General features: G+C 57.3%; 6 protein-coding genes across 6 annotated transcripts; 4 read left to right on the forward strand and 2 right to left on the reverse strand.

Annotated features, from left to right (window-relative positions):
* Nucleotides 1-256: 256 nt before the first annotated feature.
* SETTUDRAFT_111514 (uncharacterized protein) lies at nt 257-2,787 on the reverse strand (the record flags this gene model as incomplete). The annotated part of the gene is made up of 2 exons (XM_008028556.1): nt 257-2,692; nt 2,755-2,787. The coding sequence occupies 2 exons, from the start codon at nt 2,785-2,787 to the stop codon at nt 257-259; spliced, it is 2,469 nt and encodes an 822-aa protein (XP_008026747.1).
* Nucleotides 2,788-6,310: 3,523 nt separating this feature from the next.
* SETTUDRAFT_177743 (uncharacterized protein) lies at nt 6,311-7,510 on the forward strand (the record flags this gene model as incomplete). The annotated part of the gene is made up of 5 exons (XM_008028557.1): nt 6,311-6,365; nt 6,419-6,502; nt 6,629-6,868; nt 6,926-7,201; nt 7,254-7,510. The coding sequence occupies 5 exons, from the start codon at nt 6,311-6,313 to the stop codon at nt 7,406-7,408; spliced, it is 810 nt and encodes a 269-aa protein (XP_008026748.1). The 3' UTR covers nt 7,409-7,510.
* Nucleotides 7,511-7,514: 4 nt separating this feature from the next.
* Nucleotides 7,515-8,653, forward strand: SETTUDRAFT_169681 (uncharacterized protein). The gene is made up of 2 exons (XM_008028558.1): nt 7,515-8,066; nt 8,117-8,653. The coding sequence occupies exons 1-2, from the start codon at nt 7,849-7,851 to the stop codon at nt 8,391-8,393; spliced, it is 495 nt and encodes a 164-aa protein (XP_008026749.1). The 5' UTR covers nt 7,515-7,848; the 3' UTR covers nt 8,394-8,653.
* An 810-nt stretch (nt 8,654-9,463) lies between these two features.
* Nucleotides 9,464-11,159, reverse strand: SETTUDRAFT_111582 (uncharacterized protein; the record flags this gene model as incomplete). Its single annotated transcript, XM_008028559.1, has 2 exons — nt 9,464-10,284; nt 10,331-11,159. Coding segments are annotated over 2 exons (1,650 nt in total), but the record flags the coding sequence as incomplete, so codon positions are not given.
* Nucleotides 11,160-12,420: 1,261 nt separating this feature from the next.
* On the forward strand, nt 12,421-12,726 carry SETTUDRAFT_161858 (uncharacterized protein; the record flags this gene model as incomplete). Its single annotated transcript, XM_008028560.1, has 1 exon — nt 12,421-12,726. One exon carries the CDS (start codon nt 12,421-12,423, stop codon nt 12,724-12,726), a length of 306 nt encoding a protein of 101 aa, XP_008026751.1.
* A 330-nt stretch (nt 12,727-13,056) lies between these two features.
* On the forward strand, nt 13,057-13,960 carry SETTUDRAFT_111587 (uncharacterized protein; the record flags this gene model as incomplete). The annotated part of the gene is made up of 2 exons (XM_008028561.1): nt 13,057-13,460; nt 13,519-13,960. The coding sequence occupies 2 exons, from the start codon at nt 13,057-13,059 to the stop codon at nt 13,958-13,960; spliced, it is 846 nt and encodes a 281-aa protein (XP_008026752.1).
* Nucleotides 13,961-14,480: the final 520 nt, after the last annotated feature.

A 14,480-nucleotide genomic window follows, 5' to 3' on the forward strand; every position in this document is an offset into this window, starting at 1 on the left:
CCAACGCCTTGCATAAACACATTAATAACAAGAAAAACCTGAGAGACAAAGTAGGAGCTGAATAAAATAGAAGAAGAAAAAAAAATCCCCCCCACACCTTTACCGCCTCGACGAGGGACAAACTGAGCTGAAGAACCGAAGAATGAAAAATCTTTTGGGTATCGCAAAAGTGTGCAAATCAGGTAGGGTTAGCAACGGAAAATGCTACAAGACGTTTTGGCACCCTGGTCTCGTGCTAAGGGTGCACGTGTGCCTTTCAGCCAAGAGTACGGCCCGAGACGATACTCTGGCTCGGTGTGCGGGGCAGTGTCGGTTGCATCGTGGGAGAGTTGTACCCTCGGTCTGATGGGAAGCTGGTCACTGACGTCGAGTCCCAATTTTCATCCCCCAGTGCGCTGAGCCAGGTATTCCCAAAATCTTGCCTAAGCGCCTCAATCTTCTTCTTGTAAAGGTCGTCTCCATCCACCACCTCATAGTCGCTAGACGGCGGTTCGGCGCGCTTGCTCGTCGCCGTCGTCGTGTCGATGGGAGGTAGCTGCTGATGGCTCGTGTGAGTCTCGTCTGCGACAGCGCGCCCGTCTGACGTAGTCTTCTTGCTGCCATCTCCTGTGCCCTTCCCCTTGGCCTGCTCCTCAGATCGAGCTACGTCGGCGGCCGCATTGTTTGGCTTTGTGAGTTTGGGCGCCTGGCCCATGACCGTGTCCTCGTAAGCGAGACTTGTCAGAGCCGACTGCGAAGACTGTTGCATGGATTCATTCTGCGAAAGCTCAACGATGCGTCTCTTAGGGCCCTTCTTCTTCTTTTGCGTGTCCTGCCCACTGCGGGACCCGCTCTTGGTGCGATGGAGGGAGCTGGTGCGCTTGAGCAGTCCAGGCATATCCGGCGGCGTGTCGACGGCTTTGACAACCTTGGGGGGCACATATGGCAACGACTGCGACTCATCCTCGGGCGGGGGTTTGACGACAGGGACTGCATGCAGCTCGGGCACTCGGTCAACGAGCTGCTTCTTCTCGGCGTTGTTCGGCCCTGTAGAATCGATGACAATGTCCTCTGTATAGCCTGGCGTCTTGCGGAACAGATTGAAGATGGTGACCCTGTAGTTGGCGTGCGTCTTGCAAAAGGGATTACGGCCAACGTAAACGTCGGTTATGTCGGGTACGCCCGTGAGACGCGCCACTTCGGTGGGATCCGTCAAACAGTTGTCACGGAAGTCGACGCGCTCTAGGGACAGCAGCCGCTCGACGCCGACCAATGACGTCAGGCGGTTCGACCGGAGATTCAGAGTTGTGATTGCTGGGAGGGGGTTGCGTCCCAATGAATGCAACCCATCAATCATACAGTTGGAAAGATTCAGTGCACGGAGACAGGTGAGGCTAGCAAGACTCTCGGGAATTTCAACAAACAAATTAGCCGAGAGATCCAGCGACTGCAATGTATTGGTTAGAGGGGCGAGGCTGGCAGCCGGTATCGTGGTCAAGGCATTGTCGGCCAGGCTCAAATGCCTCAAGAAGCGCCATTTGGTAGCGGGGAACCAGCCCAGAGAAAGCAAGTTGGAAGAGCTGCCGCGCGGCGTAGTAGAGCGTACGCTGGAGCTCGAACTTCCAGACGAACGGCGAATGTTTGGAGCACTTGCTGTGCTCCTGCCATGGGCATGAGAAGAGCCATGGCGAGAGCTCGACGGGCGCGATGGAGACGTACTCCGCTGTCGCTGGTGAGACCTGGACGAGTTTTCGCGGCTGACCGTGGCCCCCCGTGGGCTGGTGCTCTGCTTGCCGGCTGCAGTGGGAGAGATTGGTGGGGACTCTGATCGAGCTAGTTGAGCATGCTTTGGGGAGGGGCTTGCAGTGGACCAGGGTGCGCTAGTTTTGGCCGAACGCCTACGACGCTTGTCAATATCATCCAACACGATGTTGATGAGCAGATCAGCGGGGTCATCAACACCTGCGCGCTTCACCGTCAGACTGCGGAGGTTCTCGGCCAGCCGGTCCCAGCCGTAGAAATGGCGAAAGTCTACATCGTGTATCTCAAGGGCTGTGACATTCTTGAAGGCGAATAGGGGGACCGCAGTGTCGAAGGGAAACTCTTCATAGCCTGCGATGAGGCGGGCCTTGTGGTCAGGAGCGAGCCTCAAGCACGGAATCTTGGTAAAGGCAGAATACAGATACCTCAAGTCTTCCTGCAGCTGGGCCTTTTGTTTCTCTGCTTTGGCTTCACTGTTGGATCCGATACGGAGAGTGGACCAAAGTGACGACATGCCTGACATCACGCTGCGGACGCTAGATACGGAATGTATGGAGTCGCGATCGGAAGACTTTGTCTTGTTGCGCTGGGCGCTGCCAAGGAAGGAGACATAATTGGTGGGTGAGGCATCGGTGTGGATGTTTTCTAAACGCACATTCATGGGGCCGACAGGTATGCCGAGGTCCTCGAACCGGGAGAGGATGTAGAAGAGATGATGGGGTGTCAGTGTGAGCTTTGCCGGCTTGATCGACTGCGAGGTAAAAGTCAGCGAGGGCAGAGAGAGGGCTGCTGCCCAGACGCTCGATGACGAAGACGCGGACGAAGGCGGGCTCGCGGGGCCGCTGGGCGACGAGGGCGAGGCAATGGCCTGGCCATTCCTGGGGTTCTGTCTCTGCAGCTGCAGAGCGTTTGCAAGGGCCTTTTCGTGTGTTCGTACAAAGTACGCCAAGTTCTGGGAGGCGCGTTAGTCACAGTCCATGTGGTGTTGCAGGCCGGCGCCATTGTGTCTCGCACCCTTATGAAGATCTGGCCGTCCTCGGTGTCCATGGTGATAGACTAGCAACCAGCGACCGCATACAGGGCCCGGCAGCAGTCTGTGTATAGTACGACGAATGTCGGGGCGGGCGGGATGCTAGCGAGGGCCGTGGGGGTGGGTGGTGGCCAGTTTCAAACTTTTTGTGCCGCGGGGAGTTGGCGAGGCACCTCCGCTGTGGGACACGGGCGACCTAGCAGGAGCTGGAACGAGTCAGTGATGGGTGGTGGTGGTGGCGGTGGTGTTGTTGTTGTTGTTTGGGCAGAGCGATGGGGGGACGGGAACGGGGACGGGGGCAGTGGGTGTCGACGAGAGGGCGATGGGGGACGGGGCTTGGCAGTGGGGGATTGGAGTCGACATGGATACATGGATACGTACAATAGGGACTCGGTCGGTCGTCGTATGCCCTGGGCAGGTAGACCTAGGTAACGAGCGAACGGCGGCGGTTGGGGGCAGGCAGATAATATGCAGCGGCACACCACCACTACTTACCACTACCACTACCACTACCACTACCACCACCACCACTACCACCACCACCACTACCACCACCACTGCCACGCACTAATAACCACCGCCACTCACTGCACGCCTATTGCTACCACCACCACCACCGCCACCCTTGCCGACGTCCGACCGCCGTCTTGCCAGGCTGCCGCTGCTAGCCCCTCCAGATCTCCGGCGCGCGACAAGACGGCAAGCCGTATTCGGGCAAGCCAGCCAATTTCTCCCCCCCCCCCCAAAAGCATTCACCGTTGTGTTTGCCCACAACAAGACGACGCCCCCTGTGCGAATCAGCGCCGCCTTTCATTTTTTTTCGCCCTTTCTCACCTGTGCTTGCACCTCTGGCCAGTGCGCGCCTCGCGTCGTCTTTTTTTCCTGGCCACTATTCTCCCTCCCTATCCCGGCCGCCCGCTGCATCCGCTGCTGCACCTCTCTTTGGCTCACGCCTGGAACACGCCGCTGCGCTTGCTGCCTCTGTGCCACCGCCGCCCGCACCACCCCCTGGTAAGTAGTGGTAGTGGTAGAGCACGACACGATGGCATGCGCACGCAGCAGCCCAAAAGCATCCAGTCGACACGACAGGGCATCAAAAGACAGCCTCTGCACTGACTCTGGGAATGGAATCCCTGCAGGCGGTGATTGGCTCGCACCCAGATAGCGCTAGTGGATGCGCCTTTGTTGCATCCCTGCGTTGAATCTGACACGGCTTTGGCCTGCTCTCGTCGCTCGCTCTCCACGGCCCATTATCCTGGCGGCCTTTGCGACAAGACAGACACAGAATACCACTCCATTGCGCCTAGCGCCCCGCGAGGCCAAGGGCTGATGCTGGCTGGGGCCTTTGCACGACGGACAGCAGCCCGCCAGCCAGCGCGTGCCGTGCAGGAGCTGCGTATGTGAGTTGTATCTAGTATGTGGTGGTAGTGGTAGTGGTAGTAGTGGTAGTAGTGGCGGTAGGAGTAGAAGAAGAAGTAGTAGCAGCAGTAGCTGGCATCAGATGCGATGCTGGGCACTGACGCCATACTGTATGGCTGCATCCGCTCGACTCGAGGCCCGCCATGAGATGTCAGAGGATGCGCGTCACACGGCACGTCACATGAGGCATGTATCATGTAGGAATGCATGTGTATACATGTGTGTGTGTGTGTGTGTGTTGCTGCTGTTGTGGCGGTCGTCTTGTTGTGGGAGCCAAGCCTGTGTTGGACCGCCGACAGCCAGCTCAACACATGGCTGCGGCCGTTGGCAGGGCCTTGTTGAGGCCATCCAGGCCCAGCATCGCATGGCTCGACAGCGGGTTGCGGCTATGCGAGTACTGTACTCGCACTCGTAGACGGGCGCGGGTGTCGCTATCAAACACGATGGTAGCGCCAGATGGCCCACTCCTTTCCCCACCCAGCGCGCACGGGCCCAGCACGGCGGGCAAGGATGCCCAGGCGCACGGGCCCATTTGACGGCTCCAGCAAATGCCTCTGCCCAAGCCCGCCACCATTGGGTACACACTACAGACATGCACACTACAGTACACGCTACGACTGTCTGCCCATATCCATCCAAACACACCCGCCGTGCCTTTGCCTGCAAACATGGCGGCTCAAGCCACGTTTGCTGAGGCTGGCGCTGCGCGTCCTCTTTGGGTCTCGGAACGCCAGCGCCAGCACCAGCGCCCACCCCCACCTGCCTTTTGCGTGACAGCTGGCCCCTCCCTGCAAACCCCTCAACACCACGCGCAACATGTCTCGACGAGGCCCTCTGCCCACCCACACATGTCGCTCCATAGTATACGCACACGCACACTCGCACACTCGCACACGCTCCCTCGCCCGCGCCCGCGCCCTCGTGCCCTCTGCACCCTCTGCACCGATGGCTGCCTCCCGCCCGCCAATCCTCTCCAGCCCCCTCGACACCCTGTCTGTCGCACACCATGGCGTGCTTCGGCTCTGTTCTCATCTCACCGCCATGCATGCTCGCGTAAGCAGGAGCGTGTAGCTGGCCCCCGTTGCCATGCGAGCGTGCTGCTGGACGCGACCCGGCCCAGCCTGGCCGAGCACAAAACCAAACGGCCAGCAAGCTAAACGCCCCGTGAACCAAACGGCTGGACATGGCACTACTGCAGCCAGTACAAGCACATTGTGTAGGGCAGATGCCGATGCGGCAAACAGGTCCACGCCCGCCGAAATGGCGCCATTGGCGGTGAGGCCCTATCACTGTGGCTATTGAGCCATGGCAGACGTTTTGCACCGCCTTGGCCCACGACGACGAAACCCATCCACATGTGTGTGTGTGTGTGCATCTGTACCCAAGGCCATGTCCACGTCCAAGTGCCGCCGTACCCGTCGCATCATGGCCGTGACTGGTTCGCGTCTAGCTGTCGTGGTCGTTCAACACTACTGTACATGGATACTAATCATGCCATGGCTGACATCATGGCGCATCTGCTGCCACTGCCACTGCCACTGCCACGACCACGACCACTCTCCCCAGGTGCTTCATCCGCGCTTCCGCCTCCCTGGCCCGCCGAGCAGTCATGGCCTCGGAACAAGCCTCCCAGGCCAAGGCCACGGGCAAGGGCCCCGTAGTCTTCCAAATTTAAAACCCCCTAGTGTTTGTGCTCGCTCCCAGTCAAGTATGACGTATGCACCTGCATCCCCTCGAGCCCTGCCTCTACCTCTGCTTTGCCTCCACGTATAGCGCCAGCAGCCTGACGTCCCCTTTCTTTTTTTCCCTCTGTTTCTTTTCGTTTCGTTTCTTTTTTACTACATGGTTATCCAATGCACACTTCAACTACTTCACACCTCTCCCCAAATGCAGCTTCATCCCGATTCATGCAGCAGCGTGTAAACAAAGCCACAACTACTATTACTAAGTAGTACAACGGTCCCTTCAGCGACATGGACCGTGCCAAATTACCCCACCACCCCACTCCTGCCCCGGCCGCATCATCAAACTCACGCGACTGGGTGTAGACAGTAGACGCAACACATACACACAAACACACATGCACACACACACACACACCAGCGTCCCGCTACCTTCGCAATGCTCATCACAGAATCACACAAAGATATGCCGACCAAGGCCGGCGGTGACATGAGTCGGTGGACCTGGCGTGCATCGGCCACACATCCCAAACTGACCCAGTACCAGGAATCTTCATCTTTCACCCCACCATCCCAAACTACCCAAAAGCAAAGTTCCCTGGCGTCGTCGTCTTCTCCGAAATCTATCAAGGTAGCCCTGCTTTTTTTCAGTTACAGAGTTTAATTCGCCACGTGGATCAATATGATCCTGTTGGGACCCTGTTTCATTCATCCTTCCCATGACATGCCCAATCGCCTCGACTAACATGCTGTGCAGTCACTGGTCCTGTGGCTCGCTTCGCGCGACAAATTGCTTCCCAGGGCTATATTGTTGCAGCGCCCTCGTCCTATCACGAATTCACCGGCCCCGAACCACTTGCTTACGATGGCCCTGGAACTGACAAGGGCAACGAGTGGAAGATAACAAAGACCGTCCAAGCCTACGATGAAGACGCCGCCTTATCAATCGATGCACTGCTTGACCTGCCAACCTGCAATGGCAGGGTTGGTGCCACTGGTAAGCAAAATAGCGCCTCGTTGCCATTCAGAACACCATGATTTACTTGTTTCGCAGGCATGTGCCTGGGTGGGCATTTGGCATACCGCTGTGCTCTGGATCCCCGTGTCGTTTCGGCAATCTGCTACTTTGCGACCGACATTCACAGCGCCACATTAGGAAAAGGCAAGAAGGACGATTCGCTTGCTCGCGCAAAAGACATCAAGGGGGAACTCGTCATGATATTCGGTAAAATGGACACCCACGTACCACCCGCGGGCCGCGACTTGATCAGAAAGACGCTCCATGAAGCCGGTGTTACCTTTTCATTCTACGAGCCGGCTTGGGCCCAACGTAAGTCTAATGCGTTGATAAATTTACGTTGCAGTGCTAACAAGGCTAACAGACGCTTTTATTCGCGACGAACTAAGCAAGGGACGCTATGATGCTGCTCTCTCAGGCATCTGTTTTGAGATGCTCAAAGAGCTCTTCAACCGCACACTACGCTCTGATCTCGGACCACCATCTGGCACCGATGTCGAGGTTGAGGATGTGTGTTGAACTTGGCCGATGGCCCATTCGCAAGTGTGGAGACTGATATTATAAAACCACGTCCCTTTTTGGAAGCCCTTTAATAGATCCAATTAGTGGTCGAGCATACGCCCCAGTGCGGGACACGCATGTCTGCAAAAAAAAACCCCCCTCAATGTCGCTTATCATGTTGGCACCCGACCGAGAAACAAAACTAGTGGTCAGGGCGACCCAGCCAAAGCAAAGTGTATCCTCCACGTGAGTGATTACAGGGGTAACGACAGGAGCAGCCAATGAGCATGCTGGTGACGTCCACACACGCCAAGCCGTGCGAAATGCGCTAACACCGGCGATGTTTCTCGAACCTCGGAGGTTGACCAAGTTCAATTTGCCATCGCAACCGCAACCACAACTGCCATTCTGCCACATTTCACCAGCACACGACTCCAACAGCCCAACACTTCAACAAGATGCCTCGTCAGCGCTCCGGAACCGCTCCTCCTCGCCGCCCCCAGGTCCCCGCGGCTAGGCAAGCGACCACTGCGCCTGCGCCTCCATCATCGCGACCTCACTCAACTGCTGCAGCTCCCGCCCAGCACGCTCCCACCCATGCGCCTCCGCAGCAGCAGGTGCAGGCTCCTACACCTCAGGGGCCTGGGCTGTTTGGGCAGATGGCCAGCACGGCTGCGTAAGTAGTTTTAGGCAACCATATGTCGACCAGCATTGACACGACTATAGCGGTGTTGCCGTAGGATCCTCAATTGGCCATGCGGTTGGCGGATGGTTTAGTGGCGGTTCCTCTGCTCCCGCCGATGCCGCGCCCCAAAACACTGAATTTGCTGCACAGCACCAGCCGGCCGGCCAGGCATCCGCTCAGATGGCCCAGTCGGGACCCTGCGCAAACGATGTGCAAAGCTTCCGCAAGTGCATGGACGAGAATCAGGGTAGCCTGACCATTTGTGGGTGGTACCTGGACCAGCTCAAGGCGTGTCAGGCAGCAGCTGGCCAGTACTAGGTGTGGTCTAGGACCTTGAAACTCAAGGCAAAGGAAAAAGAAACAAGATGGGAGCATGTATGAATACGGAAAGGTTATGAAATGCATCTTGGAGCGCATGGAGCAAATAGTGCATTTGAAGATTGCAGCCTTGATGCAGCGTCTTGTCGACCAATCAATCACATCACCACTTCTCTCTACATGCAACTTTTAATGGCTTTTGCACTTTTAATGGTGTGCATTTTGCTTAGGATGAAAATGGCTGCATAGAGCCGGAGCAGCGGGAAACTCTGCTGCAACTATTTCAACGACCTTGTCACTTTACTCATGTGCACAATGTTGTTGTCCTTGTTTCCTTTTTCCTTTTCCTTGCCCTTGCCCTTGTCTTTGCCCTTGCCCACATACAACTGGGAATATTGCATCTCTTCTTCCTCGTCTTGACCGTTTTTTCGTTCAATTTCACCTTCACCTTCATATCCAGAGTCGACGCGGCGTCTTTTGCTGGCGCTTGTCGTGGATGGACCGGCGTCGGGGTCCGAGTCAGCTGGCAGATTGCGTCTAATGAATCCATGTATGCAGTACTGGTTTGCTTGTTGGCATTCTGGCTCCGACGAGTTGTACTTGTTGTTGTTATTGTCATCATTACCATCATCATCATCATCTTCTTCTTCTTCTTCTTCATCTTCATCGTCGTCGTCGTCGAGCGCACTAGAGTCAAAGTTGTTGTCATGGTTGCTGTCACGATGAAACACAGGCAATGTCTCTGGACTCGCGGATGCTTTCCGTTTGAGCAAGCATTGTCGTCCCTGGAGCAAGGCGCGCATGCGAGCATGCTGCTGTACCTGCTGTATCTGCTGCCGCATTTGTATTTGTATTTGCTGTTGCTGCTGGGCCTGCCGCTGTGCTCGTTGGCGCTGGAGCGCTTGCTGCTGTAGATATACATATGCGTATTTTTGCGTCATGTATTGTTTTTGAGCCGTGTCCAAAGCAGTGGATTCAATTGAATAAGGGGTTGGCGGCAGCGGCAGCGGCAGCGGCGGCGGCGAGTGCAGATTCATCTGGTTAAAGGGCGGTTGGACGAAGCTGCGGCATACAGAGTTGCCTGTCATGGGGATGCCTTCCCTGGCTATGGTTTCAGAGTCGAGAACAACGGGAGATTGGGAGCTGGAACCGGGCAGTGGCTCGTCTTGCTGAGTTGCATCTTGCTCTTCCCATATGTGCGAGGGGTACGTGTCGCTTTCGAGGAACCGGACAATGCGTGTTTGCATTGTGCGTTTCTTTCGTTTTTCATTCTCCAAGTACGTATGCCAGTACCGCAGCAGCTCCGCTCTAATGGCTCGAAATGCAATGACGTCTTCCTGTTCGCGTGCGACCCTAGCTCGGTGCAGAAATGTGTGTCTCCCGGTTTTAAAGGTAACGTCTGGCACGTGGCCAGCGAGCTCCGTGTAGAAGTTGCGGAATTCGGTAAACATTTTGCGGATCAGTGGCTCTGGCGTGACATTTGCAGAGCCTTCTGAGGAAATCTGACGTCGCCAATCGTCAGAATAGGCGTCAAATGCTGGCATGCCAGGAAACAGCACTGGGTTGTCGGTAGGTAAGGAGGGCACAGAACAAAGCTCGTAGTAGCTCGGGAGCGATGACTGTATGCATCCATGACCAATTGAAATGGGAGACCGTGCAGTGACGGTCTCAACACGATACATGGAATTGTTGTTTGGCTTTCCATTGAACACACCGCCGAGGCTTGGTTGGCGCACATTACGCAGTCGTTCAAAGGGGCTGAGGAGCAGCTTTGCGTTGGACAGAATTTGCTCCTCTTCCCAGACAAAGTCTGCGAGGCAGAGTCGAACTTGGAGCTTGTAGAGCTTTTTCGCTTTTGCCAAAATGCCCGAGACGACGACGGAGATGTAATCTGCGGTTGTCAGAAGCCGTGTTGGAGTCGGAGAAGATGGAATCACCTCTGATGTCGTAAATCTCGACTTCCTCATCCCAGCGGGAGTTCATGACCATGCTGACAGTGCTGCCCATGTGGTTGGGAGTTGGGCTGGTCCAGTTCTCAAGCAATATGTCGACAGTGTAGTTCTTGACCGCAGCCCAGTCAAAAGATTTGAGGAACTTCTTCTTTGCCTGGTCGGCTTCATCAGCCAAGTGGTGCGACGACCCATCTGCCCGCCGGGGCTCCAGCAGTCGGCGTCCACACATAAAGGTACCATCTTTGCGGACGTCAATTTTGAACGTGATGAGGCTGAAGAGGAGATGTTTGACTTCGTCATGGAGCTGGCGAGAGACGAGGAGCAAGTCCAAGAGGCGCATGGGAAACTTGGATCTTGGTAGTCGTGCGGCTCGCATGGGGTTCGGATAAGGGGGGTAGGTGGGAAGACATGAGCGACCATGTCGCGGATACATGGGCTCGGGGGAGTGGTCATGTACGGCGGCTGTCGAGGAGCCTATGGGCTCCGTGGGCAACAAGTATCGGTATATTTCATGGCGAAGTTCGAGTGGCAGCTGTTTTAGAAAGTAACAAGGGGTACCTGGGTGACCTTTGTGTTTGTCGCAAAGCTCAAAGTAGGGGGGTTTCCAGGGAAAAAGCCTGCCACATGTGTCGCCATGGGCATGCTTGAAGCGACACCAGCCCGCAAGGCTTTGCTGATCACGGTGAGCGGCGCATGTAGGAAGGAAGGTGGGATGGAGTTCTTTCTGTGCCCTTCTCCCGATGCTGGCACTGCAGCGCATGTTTGTCTTTTTGGAGTAGCCTGAGCAGCGCTTCAAAAAGTTGTCTGGGTCCATTGAAGTGGGCGGGGGAAAGTCGAGTCAATGGGGGAAGCAGGAGAAGGGGTGGGGCGTGGCAGTTTATCGAGGCAAGAGGCCGCCGCTTGATGGCCGTGGTGCAGGCCAGGCATGTGGTGGAGAAGGGCAGAGATGATGGAGGAGCTGGAGTGCGAGGCGGGCAGATGGCGAGTGGACGACTAGCGGCCAGCAAACATGCTGTGTAGCCTGCCTCGAGCACTCTGGTTACACCACCATGGGGCTCTGGCCAGCCCAGTCCAATGCTGCACACTGGGCGCGCAAGCCGAGCGTGGTGGCTGGGCAAGGGATGCGTGGTGGCCGAGTTGCACTCTTAGGCCGACATGGCCTTTTGTTTCTGCACAGTCGCCGCCGCGCGAGGGAGAGGGAGCGAGGGAGAAGGGGAGAGAGAGAGAAAGAGAGAGAGAGAGAAAGAGAGAGAGAGAGAGAGAGTGAGTGGCGGGCGTCGAGTGCCCCGCCATGGGCCAGAGGGGGCGGCGCCTCGCATTGCCCGTCGGCTGCATGCCCGTGACCGGCGTACATGCGTATACATGTATATGTATGTGTGTTGGAGGACGAGGTTGCTTGAGTGGTCTGGACAGGGACGGCGCTGCCCGCGTCCTTGTCCCAATCAGTGCAAGCCGCATGGGTGCCTGTGTTGGGGCCGGCTCCGTGGCGATCAGCGGGGAGCATCCCGTTATCATCCAAGTACATTACATGGCAGCATCGACTATTACTACATACATACATGTATACACACACACACACATGCAATGAACGAGTGCATGTACTGTACCTAGGGCGGCACCGCAGGGGCCATTCGCCAATGCGCATGTACTACTGCCAGTAGGGACCCGATGCGGGAGCTGGCCGTGTGTATGCATCAGGGCACGGCACTTGGTAGCAGGTAAGCTTTTAGTCGCCTCCAAAGCCGCCGAGCATCCGCCATGGGCATCGACCTGTTCGACTTAGTGCATGAGGCTGAGCAGCAGCGGCAGCAGCAGCGGCACAATTCAGTTTGACCGGCCATCAGCGGCCGTTGCTTGGCTCTGGTTTGGCCTCGTTTGACCCTCTGAACCACAACATACTAATACGCCACATAGACACCATTGCCATCTCTCTCTCTTCCCTCTGCCGACCACCCTCCCGTGCGCCATGCTACGCCATGGCAGAAGAGGTACGCCGTTCCCCGCGCCCCCCCGTGTGATGCTGATGCCCGCACCCCCAGGTTAGCCCGCCCACGAGCGATCCACCACCAGCGGCCATGTCGTCTTTCCGAGAAGCTGTCTATGGACGAATCGACCCCCCGAGCCCGTCTCACGACTCGGGCGTCCAAGTCAGTCCCACCACGCCGTCGCACTATGGCTATCCAACCCGCAAGCGCTACTACATCTTCCCACCCAACATCAACGGCCATGGGCGTCTCGTGCCCGCTCGTCGGACAGTGCCACATGCGGTCGGATGCGTGCTTGTTGTCGCCGTCTTTGCATGGGCCGTATGCTCGGCTTTATTTGCCTACACGCTGCTGGGCGGCCATGACTGGAGGCCGGGCCCAGGACATCATGGTTAAGGGGATCGGGTGCTTAGTGCCATGTATGTACATGCCGAGTCGAGAATCCGAGTAATAATGCATTCGGTTACAAGGAAAAAAGAAAGAACCCAAAGACGATTATGCGTGAATGTATGCCCGACAAGGACTTGATGAGGCCGACGAACTAACGCAATAGCCGGCTAACCAGGCGAGCGGCGAGGGGAAGATACCTCGGCTCAAGGCGCGCGCGCGCAACGCGAGCTGACGCTCCCAGGACAGCCAGCAGGCCAGCATACCGTAGCCAGATTACTGTCTGTACACGACGACCTGCACACCTGCTGAAAACGCGCCGACGCCCACAGTGCCACCATGTCGTCGGTCAAGCCGCAAACCACTCCGCCCGCCACGTCGCACGTTGTCCTGTCGTACCCGGCCGACCATGTCCTCCTTGTCACCATCAACCGCGAGAGGCAGATGAACAGCATCCCTTATGAAGGGCATCACGAGATGGGCTCCGTGTTCGAGTGGTTCGACGCCGAGCCCAATCTGCGTGTTGCCATTGTGACGGGCGCGGGCACAAAGAGCTTCTGTGCTGGCCAGGACCTGTTGCAGCTGGAGAAGATCCAGAGCGGAAGGCTCCAGGCGACGCCGGGGCTTCTGCGCCACCCGACGAGCGGCTTTGGCGGATTGAGCAGGCGAATGGGCAAGAAGCCCGTCATTGCCGCCGTCAATGGAGTTGCGCTCGGGGGCGGCTTTGAGATTGTTTTGGGCTGGTAGGTTGGCGTCTGCGCGCGCGCACACGCAGCAGCAGCATGGCTAACCGTCCCGCAGTGACATGGTCGTGGCCGCGCCGCACGCCAAGTTTGGCCTTCCAGAGGCTCTCCGGGGCATCTTTGCCAGCGCCGGGGGCCCGCCACGCCTGGTGCGCAATGTCGGGCTGCCTGTGGCGTCTGAAATGGCGCTGACGGGCAGGCCCATCACGGCACAGAGGGCCAAGGAACTCAACCTCGTCAACCGCATCTCGGCGGCGGGCGAGACGGTCGTCGACTCGGCGCTCAAGCTGGCCATGGAGATTGCGGCCATCTCGCCCGACTCGGCCATTGTCACGCGGGCGGCGTTGCGCGAGGCGTGGGAGACGGCCAGCGTGGAGCGGGCGACGCAGGTGACGGTTGAGCAGTACAGCCACGCCCTCTACTCGGGCGAGAACACGCTCGAGGGCCTGCGGGCGTTTGCCGAGAAGCGCGCGCCCCAGTGGCGGCCGTCCAAGTTGTGATGGCGGTGATGGCGGTGATGGCGGTGATGGCGGTGATGGCGATGATGCTGATGACGATGCATGCTGGAGGTGGCAGGTGGAGTAGCCGTAGTGGTAGTGGTAGTGGCAGTGGTAGTGGTAGTGGCAGTGGTAGTGGTAGTGGTAGTGGTAGTGGCAGTGGTAGTGGTAGTGGCAGTGGTAGTGGTAGTGGCAGTGGTAGTGGTAGTGGCAGTGGTAGTGGTAGTGGCAGTGGTAGTGGTAGTGGCAGTGGTAGTGGTAGTGGCAGTGGTAGTGGTAGTGGTAGCAGCAATGGCACTGGGTGTTGGTCTGGTCTGTGTGCCGTGCTGTGCTGTGCTGTGCTGTGCTGTGCTGTGCTGTGCTGTGCTGTGCGGTACCCATATCACGTGGACGCTCGACAGCGACTACGTTCGACTACATGTACGGAGGTGCCTCACAAAAGTTTTGTCCTGCCAAGAATAATTTAGCCGAAATCTGGCCGCTCTCCTACACAACGCCTATCTCTCCCCTCTATATACTCATT

Source organism: Exserohilum turcica (assembly GCF_000359705.1).
Source record: "Exserohilum turcica Et28A unplaced genomic scaffold SETTUscaffold_26, whole genome shotgun sequence".
NCBI classification, from domain to species: Eukaryota; Fungi; Ascomycota; class Dothideomycetes; order Pleosporales; family Pleosporaceae; genus Exserohilum; species Exserohilum turcicum.